The following is a 26,353-nucleotide window of genomic DNA, read 5'->3' on the forward strand; positions in this document are numbered from 1 at the left end:
CTATAAAAGGAGGATGTTAATATTAGCTTCCTTTGTAAGGCTGTTGTGAGGATTAAAGAAGTTAACAGTTTTAAGTCCTTAGAACAGTGACTGGCACATGTACACATTCAGTGTTAACCTACTAATTGCATCTAAAAATGGTTAACATTTCAGGTAAGAAAAATGCATGTCCCCCATGTCACTCTCCACTGCACATCTTTCGTGGGTTCCCACCCTAGCTCTTCTTCTTCTGGTGCCTGGATGCAGACTGATAAATGACTTCAGCAGCCTCTCTGTTGCTGTGCCTCGGCACAACATCAGATTCTTTCATGGCATTGCATTTTAGGAATCATCTTGAATCAGAGTTTCATGCAAGAGAAAACCTGTTTATCATCTCAGCTTGATTTTTGTGTGAATCAAACCAGTGAGACTCATAGTAGGTGAATTAAGTTAGTGCTTAATTGAAGCATTATTTTTTGTACTTTAAGTTTTAGGCAAGCCCTTTATGTTTAACACTTTGGATTAGAAAAGAGAGATGAAGCATCCACTTTTCATAACCTGGTTGTGGCAGCAGTAATAGTGAAAGGATGAAGTATAGGTTTCCTCGCTATCCAAAAGTATTCTGTGTCACCTTTCTTAAGTTGAAATGGTGTAAGGTGAGGAAGCAATTACTATTTCATCAAAATGAAAATCCTTTTCCAGATTTCTTTCAGGTAGTGAAAACAGCTTTTAGAGTAGGTCTTTTGTAAAGGCAGCGTGGCCTAAAGTGAACTTTCAGATAGTGGAGAAAACCTGTAATAGTATTTGCTTCATGGGATGGAGAAGGGGGTTGTAGGTGGGATCTCCTGCTAATTACATTAAAGATGATGTCTTTAGAGCACCTGCTAGGTTCTGAGTCACTTGATATACTTTATCTCATTTAACTGTCAGGAAAACTTAATGGAGGATAAAATCCATTTTATGAGGAAACAGACTGAGATGTTAAGTAACTTAGCTCAGGTCACAGACTACCATGATTGGACCTTGGGTTTCCACAGCCTACATGATTTATCAGTCCAGTTGGTGGCATGTTGTCCCTCTGTTATGTGATCACACTCCCGGTGTTCATTTCTTCTTCTTTCTTAAGATTTTTTAACATTTATTTATTTTTGAGAGACAGAGTATGAGTGGGGGAGGGGCAGAGAGAGATGGAGACAGAATCTGAAGCAGGCTCCAGGCTCTGAGCTGTCAGCACAGGGCCTGACTAGGGGCTCGAACCCATGGACACCCAAGATCATGACCTGGGCTGAGGTCGGACACTTAACCAACTGAGCCACCCAGGACCCCCCCCCCCTTTCTTTTTACCTCATTCTGACTTAGGGTAAACTGCTGCAACTACTGCAATGTATAAAATCTGTAACTAGCTTCTCCTAAGCATACCTAACTAAAAGAGAGAAGTTAATAATTCTTTTTCAGTATACTGTTTTATAAAAGTAAAAGCTGTTCTTACTGGTACTACTGTTTCACTGTTTCCTTTCTTTTTTCTTTTCTTTTCTTTTTCTTTCTTTCTTTCTTTCTTTCTTTCTTTCTTTCTTTCTTTCTTTCTTTCTTTCTTTCTTTCTCTTCTTTTTTTTTTTTTTTTAAAGTTTATTTGTTTTGAGAGACAGTGAGGAGAATCCCAGGCAGGCTCCATCCACATAGTCAGTGCAGAGCCTCACACGGGGCTTGAACTCATAAGCTGTGAGAGCATAACTTGAGCCGACACCAAGAGTCAGACACCTAAGCAACGGAGCTACCCAGGTGCCCTGTACTACTGTTTTCTACCATTTGCTGAGCCCTTGTAATGTGCCGGGCATGGTTCTGAGCACATCACAGCAATTGAATCTTCCCAGCATCCCTATGGAGCAGATACTGCTATTTAACCTATAGTAATTTGCTTAAAGTCATGCAGCTGGTAAACTGTAGAATTAGGATTCCAACCTAAGTGTCCTGGCTCTGGAGGTCACGTTCTTGACCACTACATTATTCTTAGCAACTCTGCTTTATTTCTTACTTTTATGCATTATATTTTGAAAGTGATATTCAGAGCAAAAAACAAAGTGCACACCTATCAGTGTGTATTGTCACTAATTTTTACTTTTTCTGTCCAGGTTTTTTTCAAGCCTTACTGGGTGAAGCATTCCTAGTTTTGCCATTTCTGGTTACTTTGTGTCTCACACTTTGCTCGTTTTATCCTGTGTTTTGTTTTGTTTTTTGTTTTTGCCTCCAACCTTGATTTTTCCTTTAGTGAAAAGGACTTTAGTATTTCCATGCTTACCAGGGAGAGCCGTCTCTTCATTAAGAGAAATTACATTAAGAGACCGATAGACCTCATATATTTGCTACTTCGTAAACATATTTTTTCCCATTTTCTGTTATTTCTTTGAATTTTGAGCCTTTCAAATTTCTATATATATCAAAATGCTATATAAATCAAAAGTTTGGGAAGTGTTATGCTTGAGCTTACCAGTATTGCATTTGGGATAATCAAAGAGCATTACAGTTCAAACAAATAAATTGACAAGTAGTTGTTCTTCAGAGGTAGCGGCAGTGCCTTTATAAGGTAAAGCATCTCTCAGGATCACTGACCACCCCCCACCACCATTTGGATGATTGAATGGTACCTGTCTTTGCTGTTTTTTTCAGTCCCTAGAGTGACCAGCTGTCTGTTTGCCCGGGACAGGAGATTTTTAATTTTTAAAACTAGCAAAAGTTCAAGGATAACTGAAATGAACTGGGCACTCTACTACTTGAGGTTTTATATGCCTTATGTTAATTTTTTTTTTTGTTTACATATGAAAGAACATATTATAGTGGGAATTTTTTTGGTTACATTTCTTTGAATGGGTATCAGGTTCACATGGTTCAGAATTCATGAAGCTTAAAAGGCTGCAGACTTATCTCCTGATCTGATTCACCATACCCTTGCTCAGTGCAGTCAGACTTGGATTTTTGCCACGTGATAGAAATGTGAAAAAATGTTGCCTCAAAGATTTATAATTTTTTATGAGTAAGGTTGCAAAATATTCATTTTTTAAGGTTTTTAAAAATATTTCCTTAGCTTATTTCTACTGATTTCTTCTATTTATATGTGGTATTTTTATTTATTTGCAAAAGCTTTTTGTATATTATGGAAACTTGGTATTTGACTCTATTAACTTAGTATTTTTCTCAGTATGCTTTTCATTATGGTGGTTTTTGCCATGAAGGCACCTTTGATTTTTGCGTGGTTGAATTATTTCCTTAAGGCTCTGGTGTTGTGGGTGTGTGTGTATCTAATTTTAGTTTCTTGGTAAATCCCCATGCAGTGTAAAATCTGCATATTAACTTTGACTCCCCCGTCCCCATACTTAAGTATTAATAGCCTATTGATAGGAAGCTTTACTGATAACAGAAACAATCAAGTAAAACAAATTTTGTATGGTCTATGTATCATACACTGCGTTCTTACAGTAAAGCAAGGTAGAGAAAAGTGTTAAGAAAATGAGAGAAATCATTTACAGTACTGTAAAAATCTACCTCTACGTGGACCCATGTAGTTCAAACCTGTGTTCAAGGGTTAACTGTATATTTTTAAAGGTTTTCCCCATTCCAGGATCATAAATGTTTTTTCCTATGGTTTAGTTTTTCCATTTTATTTTTGCTTTTTATTTTTTCCCCCAGATTATTTTGGCTATTCTTGTTTATTCTCTCATATTTACTTGAAAATCAGCTTGTTTGGTGTCTTTACCCCAATTCATACTAGCGTATTTCTTATTTAGTTCATTCTTGGATATTATCTTTTTAGTTGGTGTTATAAATACAGCCTTTTATTCCATTATGTCTTCTATTTGATAGTGGATATGGATGAATGCTATTCATGTCTATTTTAACTTTGTAACTCTTCACTTAATTTTTACTGTTTATAATAGTTTTTAGCTGACTTTCTTGTTTTCTAGGTCTTACTTGTTAACAGTGATGATATCTCTCCCCGCTTCTTTAATGAATAGGTTTTGATGGTACCTTATTTGACTACTTCAGTGGTTTTGAAGATTTAAAAAATAAGAAAGTTAGGTTTGTTGGACATGCTAAACAGAGGATACAAGAAGATTATCTTCGAATTTTAAGATATTTCCGGTAAGAATTTTTTTAAAATAATGGTAACAGTTTTTAATACCCTGGAGCACAATTCTGAGCATGTGAAACGCACAGGTGAGTGTACAAAATGGTGACATCCCAAATGTCTGTCCCTGATAGATTTAGTAAAATGTGACTTACTGTGAGAGATTACTTAGATGCTTCGTATTTTCTTTCCCAAAGATATTTACTGCATTCTTTGATGGTTTTATATAATTCAGCTTTAAATCATTTTTCTTGTGTCCAGTGTTCTTTTTATTTTCTGCACTCATCATTCATTTCACAGATAATTGAATGCTCACCACAGGCCAACCACTGTGGTGGGTGCTTTGAACACGGAGTAACCGGTCAAAGTCTTTGCCTTCACATGGGTTACAGTTTGAGGTGGTCATGGGAAATCCCTTAGATGAACTTAGTAAGCATGAAATGCATTTGCATGGTTTTGTGGATAGAAATGATTTTAAAATCTGGGTTCTAACCTTTTTCAAATTTTTTTAATGTTTATTTTACTTTTTATATATTTAAATCCGGGTTAGTTAACATAGAGTGTAATAAGGATTTCAGAAATAGAATTTAGTGATTCATCACTTACATAGAACACCCACTCCTCATCCCAGCAAGTGTTCTCCTTAATGCAACCTTGCCAGTTTAGCCCATCCCCCCCATCCCTCCAGCAATCCTGTTTGTTCTGTATTTAAGTCTCTTATGGTTTGTCCCCCTCTCTGTTTTTATATTATTTTTGCTTCCCTTCCCTTATGTTCATCTGTTTTGTATATTAAATTCCACATATGAGTGAAGTCATATGATACTTGTTTTTCTCTGACTTATTTTGCTTAGCATAATACACTCTAGTTCCATCCATGTTGTAAATGGCAAGACTTCATTCTTTTTGATCACCAAGTGATACTCCATTATATATATAAACCACATCTTTATTCATCATTTGGACATTTGGGCTCTTTCCATACTTTGGCTATTGTTGATAGTGCTGCTATAAATACTGGGGTGCATGTGCCCCTTCAAACAGCACTCCTCTATTCTTTGGATAAATACCTAGTAGTGGAATTGCTGGGTCGTAGGATAGTTCTATTTTTTTTTTTTTAAATTATTCTAAGTGGCTAGTTTATGTGTAGTAATATTTTTTACTGCTTAGGATCACATCTGGAGTATTCTGTAACAGAGCCTACATATTTTGTTAGTAAATGTTCTTTAAATTTCAGTATTTGCAGACTGTCTTTACAAATAATAGAACACAGGCTGACATCCATAGTTACTGTCATTTAATGTACATTATAAATGAATTTTAAAGATGTGTTCATACAGGTATACTTTAAGGCTTCTATTTCTGAGATTACAAGAAATACACTCCTGTGTCTGCAACTAGATGTGTCCTATTTGAAACTCTTTATTAAAAGTATTGAGGGGTACTAGGGGCTCCTGAGTGTCTCAGTCAGTTGAGCGTCCGACTTTGGCTCAGGTCATGATCCCATGGTTCATGGGTTCGAGCACCTCATCGGGCCCTGTGCTGACAGCTGAGAGGCTGGAGCCTGCTTCAAATTCTGTGTCTCCCTTTCTCTCTCTCCCTCCCCCACTCACACACACTCTCTCTCAAAAAATAAGCATTAAAAATTTTTTTTAAAAAGTATTGATGGGCACAGACAGGCATACTTTGTACCCTGCTCCATTGATGGCATTCTGGTGTTGTTTTGGTGCCTTTCCAAGAATGCTATTTTATTCATCCAGTATAGGTACCAGTTCCAGGAAGTACATTTGATAGCCATTCTAAGTGGCTCAGTGATTTGCAAATCAGACTGAGCAGAGGGTTTTACTTCTTGCTAATTACAGAATGTTATTTACATTTTATTGGATCTCAGTTTTGTCATCTGGGAACAAAGAGAAGGTAGAGAGAATTGACCAGATGATTTCTAAGGCCCCTAATTCTGTTGTCTTGTAGTAGATGTATGGAATAGTACCAGTAAAATGAAAAACTAGATTTTTGCTAGTGATATGCCAACTAAAGGTAACATCGTCTGAAAATTTTGTTTTGTAGGTTTTATGGGAGAATTGTAGACAAGCCTGGTGACCACGATCCTGAGACTTTGGAAGCGATTGCAGAAAATGCAAAAGGCTTGGCTGGAATATCAGGGGAGAGAATTTGGGTGGAACTGAAAAAAATTCTTATTGGTAACCATGTAAATCACTTGATTAACCTCATCTATGATCTTGGTGTGGCTCCTTACATAGGTGAGAAGAAGTTATAAAATATTTGAGATTTTGACAAAGAGATACCTGGTTTACAATTTCATAAGAATGTTTGACTAATTCCAAAAGGAGAAAGAGAGTATTTTAAAGTAGGATAAACTGAGATCACAGGTAGGAGGACACAGCTCAAAGACAGCACAGCACTGAAGTAGGACACAGTGGCCTCTGGTATCAGACCTGGGTTTGACTGATGCTTTGCCGCATATCGACTTTGTGATTTGGGTTAGTTCTTTAATCATTAGTTGTTGAATCTAAAAAAGGGGTGTGAAAATAGTTGCATCTATCTAAAGGAAGGGCTGAGACATTCAGTGAATTAATACATGTGAGGCACTTAAAGGGTAACATATATGGAAATTAATGTTATAATGTTCAGAAAGAACAGTGGTATATGCTACCGCATACTTAAGGAAACTTGGGTGTATTTCAAATAGTTATTGAATGGTGGGTGGGGGGTGGATGTTGTGTGACAGTAGCTCGGTGAGAAGTCAGTAGTAAGTGTCACTTGTGCGTCTGACACCACCGCCTCTGCCTCTGGAAATTAATGTTTTAGGGCTCCTTACTGTAGGTCTTGGGGGGATTATAGGAAAGAATAGCAACAGTTTATCAGTGGTTTACCTGTAAGGTGGGAGCATCACACTGAACCAGTGAGTTCTAGTGGCAGGACGTTTAGTATACTATAGCCGTGATTGGTTGAGGAGATTAATGTGTTTTATTAAATTTATCCACTGTAAAAAATAAAAATAGGTGAAAAATTGTTTTTGTCCCTACAGGCTTACCTACTAATGCAAGTTTAGAAGAATTTAACAAAGTCAGTAAAAATGTTGAAGGTTTTTCACCAAAGCCAATGACGGTCTTGGCCTCATTATTCAAAGTACAGGATGATGTCACAAAATTGGATTTGAGGTTGAAGATTTCAAAAGAAGAGAAAAACCTTGGTATATTTGTAGTTAAAAACAGAAAAGATTTGGTTAAAGCAGCAGATAGTTCAGAACCATTGAAACCCTATCAAGACTTCATTATAGATGTAAGTATATACAGGCTTGGTCAGAACTAATTTATTAATACTAAGACCCAGTGTGTTCTGTGGATTTCATTTATTTTAAGTGAAAAATTTCACATTGGTTATTTACCTTTTAGGATAAGATGATTAGTAAGCATTCTAATGTGTGGTGAAACTAAGTGTTTGATTGTGGCACTCAGTCTAGGGAATCTGATGCAACAACCCGTGTGTGTGAACTCCTGAAGTACCAAGGAGAGCATCGTCTTCTTGAGCAAATGCAGCAATGGTGCATTCCTCCATTTCCTGTGAGTGGCCATGACATCAGAAAAGTAGGCATTTCTTCAGGAAAAGAAATTGGGGCTCTGTTGCAGCAGTTACGAGAACAGTGGAAAAAAAGCGGTTACCAAATGGAGAAAGATGAACTCCTAAGTTACATAAAGAAGAGTGAAAATTGATGACAGCAGATATTAAATAGCAGAAAATTTTTGGTAAAACTAGTTTGTTCGTTTTTTTTTTCCCTTCCCTCTTAGAATTTAAGAGAGACTTGAATATATAGCAGAATAAAAGCCAGGGTAGAGGACCTCTTCAGATGAGTAAAGGTCTTATTTTGTGAGCTCTAATTATATTTTAGGCAGTAAACTGAAGTCTACCTCCTCTTAATTTGATTTATATCACTGAACCCTGTGATTCTTTTGGAGTAGTTCCTACTGCAAATAGTATAGTTGTTTCCCCCTGTTGTAATCTGTCTAGGCTTTCTTCTTTTTTTTTTTTGGTATAGCGTGTTACTGATTGATCTTAAAACGTGGTAACTCGATAAAAGTGTTTCTTAATGTTTGTAATTGAAATAACTGCATTATTTTATCGTTCTGGAATCCAGGTAAGAAGTGAAACTTACAACAGTGTGTTGATAACACAGTAGTTGACAAAGTGGCCTATATAAAATAATGAAGACCAGATGTGTCCCAAGTGGCTGGCATTTGTATACCCAAAACTTGTTCTAGCAAGCTGTTTTAGTATGTAGTTGATACTTTTGTCATAATTTATGCATGCTAGGCCTGAGAAAGATTGGCTTGACAGTTACTCTTGAGCCTATTATTTTAATAAACATTCCCTTTGGAATTGGAAGAGAAATGTGTGTGGTATGTGACAGTATATATCATTACACATACACACATATTCTACATACTGACAAATTAAGGTCAGTGTTAACTTTTTAAAGATGTGGCCTACATTATAATGTCCGTGAACAGACCTGTACATATGGTCTTTTCTTTTTATTTGAGAGAAAGGGACACAGAATCCGAAGCAGGCTCCGAGCTGTCAGCACAGAGCCCGACGTGGGGCTCGAACTCCTGAGGTGTGAGAGACGCTTAACCGACTAAGCCACCCAGGTGCCCCTGCACACATGGTCTTTTAAAGTAAAAGGTTTGAGCTCTAAATGTTTTCAGTAGGTAAATGGGTGCAACGTATTATTTCAACATTGTGACATTTTACTTTTGTGTAGCCAGACAGGTCAGTAATTTAAGTCCCACTTAAAAATAGTGTTATATGCTTTTTTTGTTGTTTTTTTTAAATATCAGAAACTTTTATTTGCAAGTGTCAGTAAACAAAATAGAACATTCTGTGAGGTTACACCTTTCAGATGGCAAAAGTAAAAGCAGCGTTCCTTCTCTGTGACTGGTTTCAGTGTAGAGATGTGCTTTGCTATTGGAAATAGTTTAGTGTAAGACTGAAGAACTAGTACAGTCCTATAAACCCAATGTTCTCAGTAGTAGTAATAGCTTAGGAAAAAAAACTACAATCTTGGCATATACTCTTAAAGAACTGACAGCATTCTTGAGTTGGGTTTCATTTACTTCCTGTATATAAATAATGCAGCATGAGATTCAGTTGATGTTTTAAGTCTAGGCAGTCACAGCCATGGCATGTTTGGTAAAAGAAAATAATATATTACAACATCACAGATTTTAACAGTCTGCTTTTGGCTGGGCCTCATACATTTTCCCCCATTGGTTGAACTTTTTTCCCAGTTAATTTTGTAAAGCAGTGAAGGAATATCAAAATTACACAAATGTGAAAGGATCCAAAAAACACTTGAACATATAAGCAAAGAGGTAGGTAGCAAATCAGTCTATCTAGAACTTCATCTTAAATTATTGGCTTGTGAGTAAATATTTTACATTATTTAAACAATGAGGATGTGTAATATTGTTTGCTCTTAAAGTTTACTTACAATTTTTTTCAAGTTACATGGAACAAAATTGCTTACAAAATAGAGTCACTGTCACTTGGAGCCTTATTGAACAGGGTATGTTTTAGCATCCCTGCTCCATAGTAGTTTAGGTTCAAATTAAAGAGTAAATACATAAGTTACCGTTTTTCACTAACAAATACATAAGGAAATGAACACTTTTTTGGGGCTCAAACTGCATATTTTAACTCTTTAATATTTTCAAAATTTACAAATCAGTATGAGAGAAACTAAAGAAAATTAAAGCCTTTCTTCTTTGCCTCTTTCAAAAAGAGGAATTTCAAATATGTTTTCTGCAGGAAGCCATCACTTTCAGTGAGGTCTTCATGTCCTATCAGGGACATTCTGGCAAGCCAGAGTATAATGGTACCAAGGTACTAAAGTAGATATTCCCAATTTTAATTTAAATCTTTAAATACCATTTGGAACCTTCCATGTAATGTTGCTTTTTACTTAGGTATGCATCAAAAGCAGGAATTTCCAAAGCAGATCTGATTTTTAGAAGACCAACTTGATAAATAACTTTATCCCTAATGTATTTGTTTACAAGCAAAGTATTACTTTGTCTGGACTTATCTCATCTTCAGTGTCTGGGATTGTGGGCAACAGAGCAGATCGAGTCAAACCCCAAAACTTCTGAGGTGACATGTCTTTTTTGGTGGCTGTAAATTTCCATCCAATATGGCTTGCACAGATCCTACACTGGGCGATAGTCCAGGCGTACCTACGCAATTAAAGAAAGGTATCAGGTAAGGAAACACATTTTTGTATCCCAAGCTATCACGGTAAATCTGTTAGGAAGACAAAGCCAAATTCTGTAGTTTTGACTGTGCTCTTAAGCGGTGTAAAACTAATCTTGTTAATGTGGATTAACTCACAGGTACTTTTCCCTGGTGGTTTCATATTGCAGTCATGTTAGAAAACACCAACCAACCACCTCCATAAATACACTGGTGTCAAGTCAAAATGGGGGGTGGGATGGAGAGAGACCTGTATTTTAGAACTACTCGTCTACAGTAAGAATGATTTTGTCAGAAGAGTCAAACTGTAACTAGAAAAATCAACCAAACCATTTCTTACGTCCCTAGGGTATATCTCTTAATTCTAGTTTTGTATCAAATAAGATTGGACAGTTCGAGTCACATGGTCCTAAGTTCAAAATGGCAAGTATAACCACTAATCCATACTCAGCTTACCTCTGATTACTTATACTTTCCTCAGCCTTAACAGTATTTTCAACAACCCTAACAAGTTTCCAGGTGGTGCTGTATCAGGCTCATACTTTGAAGGCCATTCAGCAAAACCAGGACTAAATGGTTTCTGCATCTGTTTTGTCTATTACTGCTTGGGATATTCTCTGGTTTGACACATTATGGAATATACTGGTTCAGATACAGTTTTGCTGGGTCATAAGCCAGCTGATTTTCAGAATGAGCTAACAGGAAAATGAAAGAGGTCTGGATTAACTGTATAGCTAATTTAAGGATAACTGCAGTTGCCAACTTTCCAACTATACATTTAGTGAGACTATGCAAAAATACTGTTACTAGCCATTCTCAAAACGAACAGCATTTAAATAGAATTATTCATCTTAGTGTCTATTTTCGATTATAATTCTAACAACTCTGCTTAGAACTCTGGATTTTTCTGCCCAGTTAAGGCAGCAAAACCAAAAAAAAAAAAAAGTAACCACCACCACATTACCCAGGAAACCAGCTGTGCTCTGTAGAAGGTCGACCTATCAGATTCAAGTTGCAAGCCTTATACACAGTAAGCGTCTCATGCACGTATCCATGAGGATTCACGTAAGCTGCCATCGGCCCACATAACGATAAACTACAAGAGAGAATCAGCACAGAGGATAAGTCAAAATGGGAAGAAAGAAATGTCTAATGAGGTTATAAGAGGGAACAGCTTAGAATCCCGTTATGAAAACAGGAGGTTGGCAGTCAGCCCAGTTTCAGTCTACACGTTTGTAAAATAGGGAGTTAAACTTCATCTAAAGGAGTCTTTCACAGAGGGAGTGCAGTGAAAATGTCCTTTTGGTCATCCTTGGGCTGCTGATTACTCTGTAGACAACAATTTCTCTATTGTCCTACACAATAGTGGCCTATTTGCAGTAGCAGTACATGTTCAGAAGCATGTCCTACTTTACCTTTGGCCCTGAGTGTAAGATACTAGCCTAAAGCATTCATGTTATCCTTGTTCACTAAAAAGATACACAGATTTTCAAGCAGGAATGGGGAAGAAAGGATTGCCCCCTTATAATTGACTTGACCATGCTGATTAATACCTTACATAACTATTGCTGCTGAGTACCCAATCAGGAAGGGTATCTTAACCCCCTCCTATTTCATTTGCTGAAATGACTGAAATTTAATGGAGGGAAATATATGGAGAATGGACATATAGTCTTGACTATAATTCTGTTGTAGGAGTTGGGAAAATATATCCAGAAGTACACTAAAAATGTAATAAAGCTCTCACCTGAATATTTCATTTTTGGTTGTTATTTCTGTTTCTTGACATTGTTTACAGCAAAGAGATGTACACTAAAAAGTTTAAGGGAAAATTAGTGGGGAAAACTCACGTTTGTTTAATTATGTAATTACATAGCTCATCAAGAAACTTTAGAGAAAGTACTGATCCCTCTGAATAACGTTTTCCTCCCAATCATTAAAAACTATAGTTTTTAGAGAAAGTGACACATACTCATTTCTAAAACTAATGACTTTATAGGACAGTGACATATATATATATATATAACCACATATGCTCCACATACAAATCAAACTTGAAACGTTTAAAGGATGTAAAAACAATCTGAATGTATGTGTGATCCCAAATGAAATGTCTAAATTATCCTTTAAATATTTTTAATGTAGGGATGCTTGGAGGGGGGCTCAGTCAGTTAAGCATCTGATTCTTGATTTTGGCTCAGGTCATGATCTCACTGCTTGTGAATTCGAGCCCAGTGTCAGGCTCTGTCCTGAAAGCTCTGAGCCTGCTTCAGATTCTGTTTCCCTCTTTCTCTGCCCCTCCCCCACTCATGTTCTCTCAAAAATAAATATTAAAAAAATAAAAAATGTAAATTAAATAAAACTAGCAAACAATTAGTTTTCTAACGGCATGACTGGATCCCACAGATAATCTAGCCTAAGACACAGGTGTCATGAACATGGTGACTTACTTTATTCATAATATCTAGTTCACAGCGGAGTCGTTGGATGGCACTACCAATTTTAAGGAGCTGAATCCTTAATACATCATCGATAGGAAGACAAGCAGCTACTCTGTAAGAAAAATCTTAAAGACATGGTGGTTTTTCAAGTTTTATAAAGCAGATAATAAATAATGTCTTTTTGAAATAAACCCTCCCTATAGCATTCACAAAGAACATATTTCACATAATACTAAAATATACTAGCTATCAAGTATATACTCTTAGGAAGTTCTAAAATTAACTTCTTATAATTGGTTTTATAAATGTCTTTTAAACATGACAATCAAGCCCATGTTAATAGAATTTCCTCAAAGACTAGAAAAATGGCTACGGTAACTACCTAATAAACAGTATGTACATAAGCTACGTAAGTCCTAGAACTAGGGTCATTTTTAATGCCACCTTAAAGAACAGGGAAAGTGTTAATGCTCAAGTTTTTCGATAAGAGCTAATTACTGCAAGTTGTGCAGAATAGGAAAACTGCCTAAAATTAGAGTACTCACAGAATTTAAGAGCTTTGCTACAATTCACTAAAATACTTTCTTTTAAACTGCTCAAGACAAATGTGTATGCTTTTCAGAATAAAACTATGAAACTAAAATTTTTGGTTTCATTACACAGAAAACAAAGTAATTTTAGTAAAACAAAAGCCACAGGAAGGAAGCAGACTTTTCGTACCTATTGGATTTGAAGGAAGAGAATCGTCTTTTAGATTTTCGTCCCATTCACGGAGCTGTTTCTTAATTCTATCCATTAAAGTTTCCTTGTTTAAAGTAAAAGCAGCCATAATAAGGTTCACAGACTTTTCACAATTTACTGCCAGATTTTCAGCTAGAGTTTCAATGTAAGTTCTCACTCTATGTACTAAAATCCAAGTCCCGGTTTCAACTCTGTTGTCTCACGCACAGATGGTCATGGCCCCGGCTCCTCCACCCGGCACTAAGGTGGCCTTCCAGGCTTCTGTCCTGCACTGTCTTTGTAGTGGCATGTGCTCCTGACCTGCTACCTTCTAGGTGTTTTCTTACGAACTGTGTGCAATTGGCCTCTCTTCCCCCTTTTTCTAGGAAGGCTTTCCTGACTCTGTCCACAGGGATAGCGGCCCCTATAAATTACAGGAGCACTTGCTATTTACACCTTACTTGGCACCCATTTAGTACACAAGAGTGCTTCCTGTCTTTTCACAGATGTCTGCAAAAAACACTTGTCTGTTGTGCATTTGTAATGGCCCAAAGTGCTGAAGGGCAGAGTGAACTGTAGTTTCTTGCTGTTGTGCTTGTGAGAAGTGCTCAAATTTCAGTATTTACCCTTCCTAAGATTCCAAGTCTTAGGTGAGGGGGTTCACTAGGGAAATGACTAACATTTGTTGAATGCCTACTGTGTGCCAAATACAATAACTATCACTCTCCCCATTTTAAAAATTGAATTTATTGAGATAGGTAATGGTTTGCCTCAAACCATATGGAAAATGATAGAAATCAAGCTTTTAAAAGTCTTTGTGTCTAAAACCCAGATTCTTTGAACACTTCCAGTCTGCCTCTTACTAAGTTTTGCAAGGTATGGTGATGCCTAAGTACGACAATTTGAGGAGAAAGAACACTGGTGGATGCAGTAGACTAACTGGGGTCAGGAGACCTAAGTTCATCTACTTGTTTAGGAAAAACAACAAAACACTGTTATGGGATTCTTTAATTTTCGAAACCTACCTACCACTTAACACATTTCAAATCCTTAATAGACCCTAAAACATCTCATTACCTTATCCTGAATTTATAAGCCACTAGAAACTGGGAAAACGAAAAATTCTATAAAGGGGAAGTAAATCCAGCAGAATTTGATTCCTTCGCATTCTACTTAAATGTAAAGAAGGGCATTAGTTCTGAAAATGAGATACCGCTGAGTATGAAAGCCCATGTTTCATTCTAATGACCCTTTATTATGACAAGGCTTACCCTAGAGATAAAAAAGTACAAGGTAATACTTACAGCATCATATAAGGAATACAGCCAGCGAGGCCATGAAGTCAAATTTGCACAATGAAACTTTCTCTGAAAACAGAAAAAAAGTCACTTAAACTCTATATAGATTCTCATGGTGGAAAGAACAGTATTTGAAAACTGATTTTGGCCCTGGAAAATATGTTCTAAATTCAAAAATAGGGAAAAATTTTGTAGATAACCCTATTAACAGATGATTCATTACCTACTAAATGTGACAATCATGGTTTTACAGCTTTCAATTTGTACTGCAAGTAGAATCCTCATTCTTACTGGGATGGTTTAACATTTTAATGCTGAGGATAACTTAGTGAAGTTATGGTGAACTTGAAGAGTGACTAAACATAGTTATGTTACAGCATAACATATCACATTATATGCCTATTAATCATTTGTTCAGTATATGCAGGGAAACTAAAAATATAATCCAAATTGTCTTTGTGTAAAACTTTAAATGGCTTTAAAGTGAATTACTGTAGAGGCACATATAATAAATGAGTCCATTCTAAGAAAAAAAATGATCATAACTTGAGAGTCCAGGATGAAGTCCCCCATTTCATAGAACTCCGGGAAAGGGAAAAACCACTGGGTAGCTCTTCCAATTGTATTTTAGAATCCAAATGCAAGCATGCCTAAATCCATAGAAAAATGTGAGTTAAATTCCAGTAGAATTTCTGTTTTTGATGGGAAGACTCAATAATTAAAATGTGAGTCCTCAAAACACATATTCAGCGTAATAATACCAATGAGATTGGAATTTAGAAGCATAACTTAAAGTTCACCTGGAAGAAGAAGTGTGTAAGAACTCCCAAAAAAGTTTGGGAAGAGAAGTATTCTACAGGACACAAAAATATGATTGGGAATGTACTATAGCAGTGCTATTAATAGGAACAAATTGTAAACAACCTAAATGTCAACGAACAATGAGTACATTAGAGTATGTAATACACTAGGGGATACTTTGCACCTGATCAAACAAGGCATATCAAACCTACAGAGCATAAAGAATGATTACATCTTCCTCAATAAAGAAAACAAAACCTATGTAAGTACAGACATTCATAATTTTGTAAACTGTTAACGTGGGGGATGACACATGAAAAGTGGGTGGGAAAGGAGTAAGGTGGCTCAAAAAGGACTGTCCCAGAATAGAACAAGAAAAGCAAGCTGTAAGATTTAACAGAATGAAAGGGAAATCCTGTGCTTGCACCTGCATGACCAAACGAATGGGCATGAAATGAGGAAACATGGGTACACCACACATGTGAAAAAGACTTGGGGGACTCAGCTGATAGATGAACTAACCAATGTGCTGCAGAGCTCACATCCTACTCTCCCTGCAATCTTATGCTAGAAGATGTCCAGAATCTAAGAAGAGACAATAATGTTACCCTTCTGTGACAGTCAGAAATGGGAACTTTAATTGTCAGGGGCAAGGATGCTAAGAGGAGGTCAACAGTTTGCATTAGGGATGTTTAGTTTGGAGCTGCCTCTCAAGGGGACGTGGTAATTTCTTTTAAATATTTTAGGGAACTACTACGTGGGTAAGGATGGACTTGTTTCTCAAGGCTCATCCACTAAAGCTCAAACTCAAACCAATGGATTCTTTAATGAGAGGAAGTTTCGGCTCAATCTCATCTTTCTTATATTTGAATCTACCAAAAGACGGGTCTGGGATGGCCTCCAAGTACATGTTCAAAAAGTGATTTAAGCCAGAGGAGCCAGATTGTAAGGCACTTAAGTTACTCTCCAATCAGTTCTTTACTTCTAAGACCAAAAACTAAGGCTAAAGAATTTTGTCACACTCCAAATAAATGCTACAGAATAAGCACACAGAATAAAGAACTACAACAGCCTTTCAAGTAACTGTGAATATGTAGTAATAGCAATGGCAACCACTTTATTGGTCTTAAAATAATTCTTTAAGGTTGGTAGTATTATCATCCCCATTTGAAAAAGAAGGAAACAGGCAAAGAAGGATGGTAAAACTTGCCCAAAGTCACAGTAAATGGGGAGCTGCTAGGCTGTGCATCCAGGGAGTCTGACTGTAACCATTATTCATTCAAGAAATATTCTGAGCACCCAGTACGTAGGTGTCAGGCATTATCTTTACACACTGGGAGTATACATACCAGTGACTAAAACAAAAAAAGGCCAAAATCATTGGAGCATACATTTTCTTGCAGAGCAGCTTACTTTCTAGCAGTATACTTAGAATTACAAAGTGACAAAAATCCAACAAAGCTTCGGTCTGGCAGACTGACACACTACACACTCCCAATTCAGTTATTAGTATATACTTTACACATCAGAATGATCATTTTTATATTACAAAAGCGTAGCATTTTACTTGGCATCCATGTCAAGATAAAGAGAAACCAAAGTAATTTATTCATATTGTAAACTTGACTTCCCACTGTAACAGAGAACAGAATGTGGCACACTAGTGTATTAAGAGCAATGCAGCGGGTCAGGATCCTTACCATTCGCCCGCCACCCTGCATCCTTTGTGAATGTGAACACACTGCAACTCATGTGTCTCAGTTCTGTAACTTTTTAAAGTGAGAACATCAATAAAATTCTTTTTCAGGGTTATCTTGACAGATTCTGAAGTTCTACTTACAGATCCATTACATGTTTATCCTTAATATTTGTGATGTGCTTTATACAGTCAACTATGCAAACTACAGCTAGCTTTTACAGAGCCAACACCCAAATTTAAGCCATTTCAATATCTCAAGTTTAAGAGTCCCAGTTTAGACTTCCGGCACAATGTCAATGGCTCCTGTCTTCATCTGGGTAACACTGATGGCAAGTTCTGGCAATTTATGAGCATTCTTCACATGTATCAACACCACAATTTACTTCATAAAAGGGCTACACTTCAAAAAATTTTTTAGTACTAGCCTAAAAGTTAGGTGCTTACAAGTGACCAAAGTGTGATTCTCTAGTAAAGAAGTATTCACTCTGGGAACAGGATTTACTATGGAAAGCAGAAACGCCCTGAAAATGAATCTGTTCCCTGAAGGCAATCCATCACATTCTTCCATTGTAAAGCCTGCTTCAGATTTGCCTTCCAACAATGTGGAATGTTAAACAAATGTGAAATTCCACTTCAATGGCTCTTTGAAGAGTAATAAAATTGGAAAAGCAATGTAAAAGGCGAAACATGAATAATACATCATTGCCACTGATATACACAGTGGTCAAAGGTGGTCATTTGTTGTATTAAATCCCATCAGCATCAGCAATGTAAATAATAAAAATAATTTATCCCAGGAATGCAAGGGTATGCTCTTTCCTGCTCCGAGACTGCGAAACTACTAATGGCAGGTACACAACTACAAGGATACGACATATGCCTGGGAAATCACTGCTCTGTCCAAGGAAGTCCCTGACTACACACAGCCTAAGCTTTCAAGACCTTTTTTTCTCTAACATAAAAAAAGCCAACAAATGTTACTGTCTTACTGCTACTATTACTATTCTGGGACAAAGCAAAAAGTTGTCTTTGTAGACAAGTTCCTATGGAAAGGTTAAGCAATAGTAGCCAGCGAGACCTTGAAAAAAGAAAAGACCAGTAATATATACCAGTCATACATTCATTTACAAAAATTAAAAATTGTCAACAGTTAGAAAAGTGTTAATGGAGGTACATAAAGAGACTGACAACAAAGCAGAAGAAAAGTAAAATAAAAAACATGAATTTGGTCTTTGGTAAGGGGGCACCTTGTATCAGTGAAGGAAAATAGGGGCTTTTCAGAAAATGGTAATAGGACAATGAAGAGCCATCTGGAAAAAAAAAAAAAAAGTGGAGTTGAATTCATACCAGGATAAACTATATGTGGATAAAAGCTTAAAAAGTTTTGATGACATTAAAAAGCAATGAAATCAAAGTCAAAAGTAAAAGATTACATTCTAAACATTTAAAAAAAATAAAAATTCCTTTGTACGAGGAAGTAATTTCTAGCATTAACAAAAAAGGTAAATTTAACTACTTAAGGAAAAAAAAACCCTTCTGTGGGACACCAAAGACAAAGTCAAAAGACAAATCACAAAGGGAAAATGTGTGGAACTTACTAATTCCAGACAAAGGGTAAGTTTCCTAACATATGAAAAACTCCTAAAAATCCACGAAGAGCAAATACTATGAACAGGCACTTCCTAATAAAGGAAATACAAATTGTTATTCAACACAAAATGTTATACCTCATTTCATATCCAAAGAAATTCAAATTAAACCTCCAAAAAGATTCTGTGTTTTACTTATCAGATCAGCAACAATTAAGTTGGATACTACACTGTGAAGCCATGATGACCACTGCTGTCAGACTACACACAGGAACAACCTCCTTAGTAAGGTACTCCAAGAACATCTGTCAAAATTACGAATGCAGATTCCCTGTCATCCAGTAATCCCACTTCCAAAATTTATTATATATTTTTGCCTGTATGCATGGTCATTTGTATACAACACTTAGTGCAGGTCTGTCATCCAGAGGTGACTGGTCATGTAAATTGTAGCCTAGCCATAGAAGGGAACACCGGGGCAACTTTGAAAACAAGGAAGCAGTGCTCCAAAAGTTGATACAGAATAATCTCCTGTAAGAGAGAGTAAGGTCTAGGATAGTAGTGTATCTTTTCACCTAACAAAATGGAAAGAAATGAACATATTTGTGTCTTCAAAGAGAAATTCTCGAAGACTGAGAAACTAACATGTGAGCCCACTTTCAAGGGCTTTGCTCTTCAGAGCCAGAACCAGTGTTCAATTCTTTCCTGCTCCCGCTCCCTATGAGCACCATTTATAAATTTAGCAAGACTAGAAAGATAAGCATCAATCACTTTCTTAATTGGTTTCCACATTTCATTTCTTTTTACATTTCATATGCAACTCTTTTCTCATTAACACAGTAAGACTATATAACAAAGAGAAAGTCTGAGTTAGGAGGGGGCGCACTTAAAAATGTATGTCATATTCCCAAGTACGTTAAAGAAAAGTTTCCTTATTGTGAGAATCCCAATACAATCAACCCAGCCAAGAGTGAAAGGCACTGTGACAGGAAAGGAAAGAAAGAAGTATTAGTTTCAAAGATCAAATCACAGAATAAGGAATGTTTCCAGATGGAAGTGAGTTTTGGAAGAGTGTTCCCTGATTATACTAGCCTAACTTCTTAATCATTAGGGACATCTTGTCAGATGCACCCTTGTCAGAATGGAAGATTACAAAGGAATACTTGTGGAAGCTTAATTTTGTCATTTAGAATGTTCAGTTCTCAAGGGCAAATGTTAAGAAAAGTGTGTGCAAACAGTTTCAAGGTTAACTGAATACATCTCAGGAAGGCTACACTGCCGGACCCTTTAAGTATCGTTTCTGCTGAAAAAGTATTTGGCAACCACATAAGCTTGAGTTGGCTTAGAATCATCTAAGCATCTCCCAATTCTGACTACCTTAACTACCTCTCAGACGTGTAGATAAATGGATGCACTGCTTCATATCCTGGTGAGATGTAAGAGTCAGATCTGAATAAAGTGAATCGACCCTTAGATCTGTCCTAAGACAAGCAGTGTTATGTAATCCAGTCCCTGATAAGTCAGCATCCAGCTAAAGGCACAGTAAGCTGAACCACTGAGACAGTATCAATCAATGCACATGGGGTTCCGGCCAATGGCACCTACCCCTTTTCCTTCACGTGGTGAGTGGCTCAAAGCGGCCTCTCTAAAGTAGAACAGAGTTTTTAGGTCATGTGCAGTCCAAAATAGATCAGCTAGCCATTTGTCTTGGCCTAGTGATCCAGACCCAAATTTCATAATCTAAGCAACTTTACTCAAATTTTAAAGAAGGAAACCCATTAAACAATTTGAAAAATACATGGGATGAAGGAATTGTATTTCCTTAAACCTTTCATACCTCTCTCCTTCCTTAGCACCTTCTGTTTAGTCCTTGGCAACTCTGAATATGAAAATAACATATTATATACATATTATTATTATCATTAGAGAAATAAATATGATTATTATTAAAGAAATATCACAAAGGGGAAAGAGGACCTGGTTCCAAACAAACATATGCTTCCTTGGTCTTTGCATTTCTGGCTTTCTTGCTCTTGGTCTGCCAGTGACAATTGAGCTGCAAAGGCTTAATTCAGAACTAATATGACAAGCTAAGATTCTTTTTTTTTTTAATGTTTATTTATTTTTGAGACAGAGAGAGACAGAGCATGAATGGGGGGGGGGGTCAGAAAGAGAGGGAGACACAGAATCCGAAACAGACTCCAGGCTCTGAGCTGTCAGCACAGAGCCTGACGGGGGCTTGAACTCACGGACCGCGAGATCGTGACCTGAGCCAAAGTCGGACGCTCAACCGACTGAGCCACCCAGGCGCCCCGACAAGCTAAGATTCTTTAACCACAGAATAGAAGAATTCAATCAGTAATACACACAAGAAGTAAAAAACCAGTCTTACTTGTTTAACCCACAGACAGGACACACAACCAGTACAGAGCATTTAAGTCAGGAATCAACTACAATCACTCCCACCCTATGCTTACAAATTTACAACAAGAGTTAAGTTAGGGTTTTTTAACTGTTGCTTTTTAGCAACCAGTCTTAGTGTGGAAGAACTATGATATAAATCGAAATACATTACATCGCCTAAAACCCAATCCTGTGATTGAAATATATAATTATTTAAATACATAGGCAGCACCTTGATGCAGTTTCCTTGCCACATAACATCTCAGCAGCACCCAGTGTTGAACACACTATTGGGCATGAATGACTTAAAAAATTCGAAAACCATTCCCTTGGAGCCCATGTACATCAGAGCTGACTCTGACGTACTTATTTCAAAGGTGACATTTAAAATGACTACATGACAGCAAAATCTTCCGCTGTTCTACCCTTAAACTTAAACAAAGGTAAAGGTGTATTTGAAGTGTCTGTATCAGTTGTGAAACAAGTACTGCCTAGCTATAGAAAAGTTGTCTGCAAAGTTAAAGCATACGTATCTGTTAAATCTTCAAAAATATTAGTTTCAAGGTTGTGTGGGAATCCTTAAGCAATCTATTTCTACATTTCCTATTGGATTCTTTTTAGAAACGCTTGTTAAAACACACAAAACCATATCTCAGACTGTCCAACTGAGGTACAGATTACTAAAAACAAGAAGCCTACAGACACCTGGTTATAAGCCTGCTGCCCCCCAAGGAGCCATCCTCACAAAGTCCTCTCTGAAAACTGGATGAATTCTACCTTAGGAACATTACAAGTGGTGGTACACTGGCTAGTTTATAAGACTCCTTTATCAATTATCTATATTAATTTATATCAAATTAGGATCCTACGAAAATTTATTCAAAATTAAAACCTGTACCACTTCATAAAGAGAAAGGAGTGACTGATCAATGTAAGACTTTTCAGATTAAAATGGAAATGTCTCCATATTTTTAAAAGATAAACCTCAAAGAGCCGATTTTTTTCTAAGTTTAAAGACTAGTGATCATTTCCTTTATGCAGAAATCATAAATATTAGCTATTTTCTAAATTTATTTAGGTTTCATTTTTTGAGAGAAAGAGAGACCACGAGTGGGGGAGGGGCAGAGGGAGAAAGAGAGAATCTTAAACAGGCTCTGTGCTCAGCGCAAAGCTTGAACTCATGACTGTGAGATCATGACCGGAGCGGAAGAGAAGAGTCAGACGTTTAACCAACTGAGCCACCCAGGTGCTCCACTATTAACTACTTTATACTCAAAACTGATACATCTGAAAAATGAGTAGGAACAGGCTTCATCAAATTTTTTTCTGGGATAAAGAGTGATCTAGCCTAAAGGATTATGTGTGAGAATTAATGCCCAAACAAGCAGTGCTTTCACAGAGCACACATACTGTGCCAATTTTTGTGATGTCAACCGTGTTATATAAAAAGAGAGCTAAAATGCTTTCAGAAGTCTAAAAGATTTGGAACATACTACTACCACTTGGAACTCTCCTCTCCTTAAGGTGATGTGTTTATGATTCAAGAGCCAAACATGTAATCTGATTAGAGTTTAGCAAGATTTCCACAGAACTAAAAATCACAAACTATTAACTAGTACACAGCTGATAGGCATAAAAGCAAGAACACCTTACAGTACTGTGACATTTGACTATTTTTGCAAACTGCTTTTACGTAAATGGCTGCCTATGAAATTTTTAGAAGCTCTAGCTTTGATCAAATGCAGCCAGAGTATTACCACAGAAGGTGTCTGGGGAGTGAATCATGAGACTTGTTTGTGTTCCTTTCTCAAACACAGGAAAAAAGCAACCTGTCTTCATTTTCTGAAGATGCACAAAAAATTAGTTTCTCACCTTCTGGTATTTCTGCCACCATTTATATGAATACTGGTCTTCCCATGAGACAGGTTTTGAAGGAAATATCTGGCATTTATTGAGGGATTCTAACTGAACTGCAGACATGGTTGAAGGCAACACACACTCGGGAAGAATTTGCACTTTAGCTTGCTGGATTCTAAAATAAAGAGAACCAAGCATGGTGTTCATTTTTAAAATTAACTAACTCAAACTACTAAGTTTCTAAACATTATGGGTAATTTTAAATACTAAGACTTTCAGTTTTTTTCTTAAATTTCAGTATTCGTCAAATGCCGACATTAATATTATTGCAAGAATTTTCAGAAAATACTGTAGTTCATAAATCATAGCAAAGATAACCTCAAATACAGATTTTCAATCTCACTGTAAAATGGAAAGTGAGATTGGTACATGTCAGACAAACACAGAGTTTATTAATGAAACAAAATTTAAAAAATCAATATACAACCATCTATTACCACTTGATACCTCTAAATTAGTTTCTCAGACATTCTTGGACACTCCACCTCTTGCAGCTCCCACCTGCTCCCTGGCTGTTACACTTGTCCCTTAAGTCTAATCTCACTGGAGGAGTAGGCAAGTAAAGAAAGAGAAAAATCAAGAACCCATTTATGTGAACAGCTAAAATAAGACTACAGAATTACATGTAGTCTGTATTTCTATGTGCATTCTTTTTCTCCTTCTCAAACATTTAACTTGAAACGCAAAGAATCAAAATATGCATTATATTATCTTTTTTTAATCTAAAAATCACTTAAATTCCCATGAGAGTGAAGTCACCATTTCCAGAATGCTATTTGAGAATATCATAACCGCAAACATCTTAATCATGAGCAAATGCCAATAGGAACACCATACCTATGAGCTATTTTGTCTGGAAGCGTATCTCCTACAGTACAGCTCTTGAAATGTAGACTGTATTATACATTCAAATGCTGGAACAAAAATCTGTCAGATTGCCAAAGTTCAATATATAAAAGGTCTCTGCTTCATTATTAAGTATGTTTAGAAATTCTTACGTGGTTTTTCATATTAATCATGGTCCTGACCTACAAAAAGTGAGGAATGAAATTTTGATACTTCTGCTTACTGAATGAAACTAGCTAACTTGGTTAGACTCATTTCACTAACTTCTTTTCTTTCCTGCAAGATCAAAGATATGTCTACACAATTTCTCAGAATGTTAAAATGAACATGTTCAAACTGTGTTCAAATATTATTATATTAGAACTCCTAAAAACAATAACATCTTTATTTTCTTCACCTGTCACATGAACACAAATACTTGGTTATCATATTTTTAAAACAAAAGTGTGTGGCGTTCTACAGAAATGTTTAGAAATCCAATTCTTCTTTAATTAAGGTCACCAGTAACTAAATTAAAAATGATGTTTAACTCAACTATCACATAAGATTTTGTTGTATATGGATAAAAACATTAATGCTGTTGAAAAATTGGTTTACTCATCATTTTAATAATCAGTCTGTGGTACCAGCTGTCTGAATTGCCTTGCAGGCCTGAGCAACACTGTCTGCTCCTCTTGTTAGACACGCCTGGGGTCAGCTGCACACACAGGGCTGGTTCTTTGTTTTTAACATAAGCTACTTTTGTTTCTTCCCAACATGTTTATAGCAGTTGTTTTGTTATTATAGTTACATAATTTATATAAATATTACAAAAACCAATGAAATGTGACTTAAGAAAAATTGCTATAAGAAACGAAGTTGAGCAATAAAAACTGCTTTCAAATTAGGTTTAGACAGTTCGAATAATTCTGATGATTAATGGTCTCAATTACCACAAGAGAACTTCTATAATTCCAAATAGGGTATTAATCTCCTCTTCTTTTCAATATGCAAAGGAATACTCAGGAATTTCTGAAGGGTTCTACAGTGATTCAATGACATACTTACACTTTTTAATTTTTCAAAAAAACCAAAAAACCCTTTTGTGTGTTCAGAAAATGCCAAAGAAATAAAGGCTCTTAGAAAAGGTTAGAAGGCAACCGTATAGTTTTTATAAATGAAGGGTCACTTACGTAAAAGACAAATGACTATTATCTCACACTACTTGACTGGAGAAAGGGAAATTGGCTTGAGTTTCGAAGGGGCTATGGAGGAGTTCTGGTAGAGTGGAAAGAGCATGAGTTTGGAAGTGAGGGGGCCCAGAACCAACCAAAAGTGGCTTACTACCCACATCACTTCAGGCAAATCACTTAACCTCTCTGGTACTTGTCTTGTTTGGAAAAAGACAAAATGCACTAGATTATCTACCTCCAGAGTGCCTTCCATCTCACCACTTCTACTGAAGGCAGCTACAGGGCTAGAGGGGCAGTGGAACCAGAGAAATCTAATTTCCATGGAACCTTTTTACACTAAAAAGACTCACTTTTGTAAGAGGTCTTAGCAGCGGGCTACAGAATAGCAGAACGTGCCCTTTCCAAGTTTTGTTTAACCCTATCAGTTTCATGTTAATCTTTGCTATCAAACACATAGTCTTTGACCTGTTTTCAGAGTTAATCGTCTACTGCCATCTTGTGTTCAAAACAGTCTTCCCACAGTCAAAAGTCAAGAAAGTCTCAGAAACCTAACTTTTCTCCCAAGTCAAGTTTCTTTTATAGTTCCTATAACATAGTATTCACACAAATAATCAAAGATTTAAAAGCAGGAGGATATGAAGTACTTTAAATATGTAACTGTTAGTAAAATCTGTAGTAACAAAACAGTTTGCTAATTATCACAATACACAGCCGTCAGGAGGACACTGTTTGATTCATTCATGTGGCATTTATGGTCCTAACTACAGAACATACAGAAGTGTTAATCATTGATTGTCCTCAGGCAGTTCATCTATTGAGGGAGATAGACATACAATCCTGTAATGACAATACAACATGTTAACACCATGAGAGTCTGCACCGTGAAATGTTCTGGGGGTGGGGGTGGGGCGGGCACCACTGAGAGCTCTGGCACCTCACCCCTCATTTCTTTAGCCCCAAAGGGATGCCTCACCCACCTGTACTTCCATAATTCAGTGATATTTGTAAATGCCCACCATGAGAACAAAACAAGACAAAACCTCTGAAGTTCTACATGTTCAGAGCATATCTGTTCAACACAGAGATCAGATAAAATTTTCA

General features: G+C 36.6%; 2 protein-coding genes across 10 annotated transcripts in view; one reads left to right on the forward strand and one right to left on the reverse strand.

Moving 5' to 3' along the window:
- Positions 1-8,500, forward strand: part of TRNT1 (tRNA nucleotidyl transferase 1) — a 32,225-nt gene extending 23,725 nt beyond the window's left edge. For 5 of the 6 annotated variants that reach the window (XM_007076620.3, XM_042962029.1, XM_042962034.1 and 2 more), the window contains 4 exons: positions 3,987-4,113; positions 6,164-6,357; positions 7,146-7,399; positions 7,576-8,500. In XM_007076620.3, the coding sequence (XP_007076682.1) occupies positions 3,987-4,113; positions 6,164-6,357; positions 7,146-7,399; positions 7,576-7,830 (830 nt within the window). In that variant the 3' untranslated portion in view covers positions 7,831-8,500. The remainder of the gene's footprint in view (positions 1-3,986; positions 4,114-6,163; positions 6,358-7,145; positions 7,400-7,575) is intronic. The other variant, NM_001290604.1, reaches the window with a different exon arrangement.
- The window catches only part of CRBN (cereblon), a 38,187-nt gene that overhangs the window by 4,768 nt on the left and 7,066 nt on the right, over positions 1-26,353 (reverse strand). For 3 of the 4 annotated variants that reach the window (XM_042979440.1, XM_042979437.1, XM_042979439.1), the window contains 7 exons: positions 23,190-23,349; positions 14,832-14,894; positions 13,528-13,612; positions 12,817-12,932; positions 12,114-12,178; positions 11,331-11,462; positions 10,188-10,350 (listed from right to left, as the gene is read on the reverse strand). In XM_042979440.1, coding sequence (XP_042835374.1) covers positions 10,188-10,350; positions 11,331-11,462; positions 12,114-12,178; positions 12,817-12,932; positions 13,528-13,612; positions 14,832-14,894; positions 23,190-23,349 — 784 coding nt within the window. Of the gene's footprint in view, positions 1-9,269; positions 10,351-11,330; positions 11,463-12,113; positions 12,179-12,816; positions 12,933-13,527; positions 13,613-14,831; positions 14,895-23,189; positions 23,350-26,353 lie in introns of those variants that run through there. The other variant, XM_042979438.1, reaches the window with a different exon arrangement.

Source organism: Panthera tigris, chromosome A2 (assembly GCF_018350195.1).
Source record: "Panthera tigris isolate Pti1 chromosome A2, P.tigris_Pti1_mat1.1, whole genome shotgun sequence".
Lineage (NCBI taxonomy): Eukaryota > Metazoa > Chordata > Mammalia > Carnivora > Felidae > Panthera > Panthera tigris.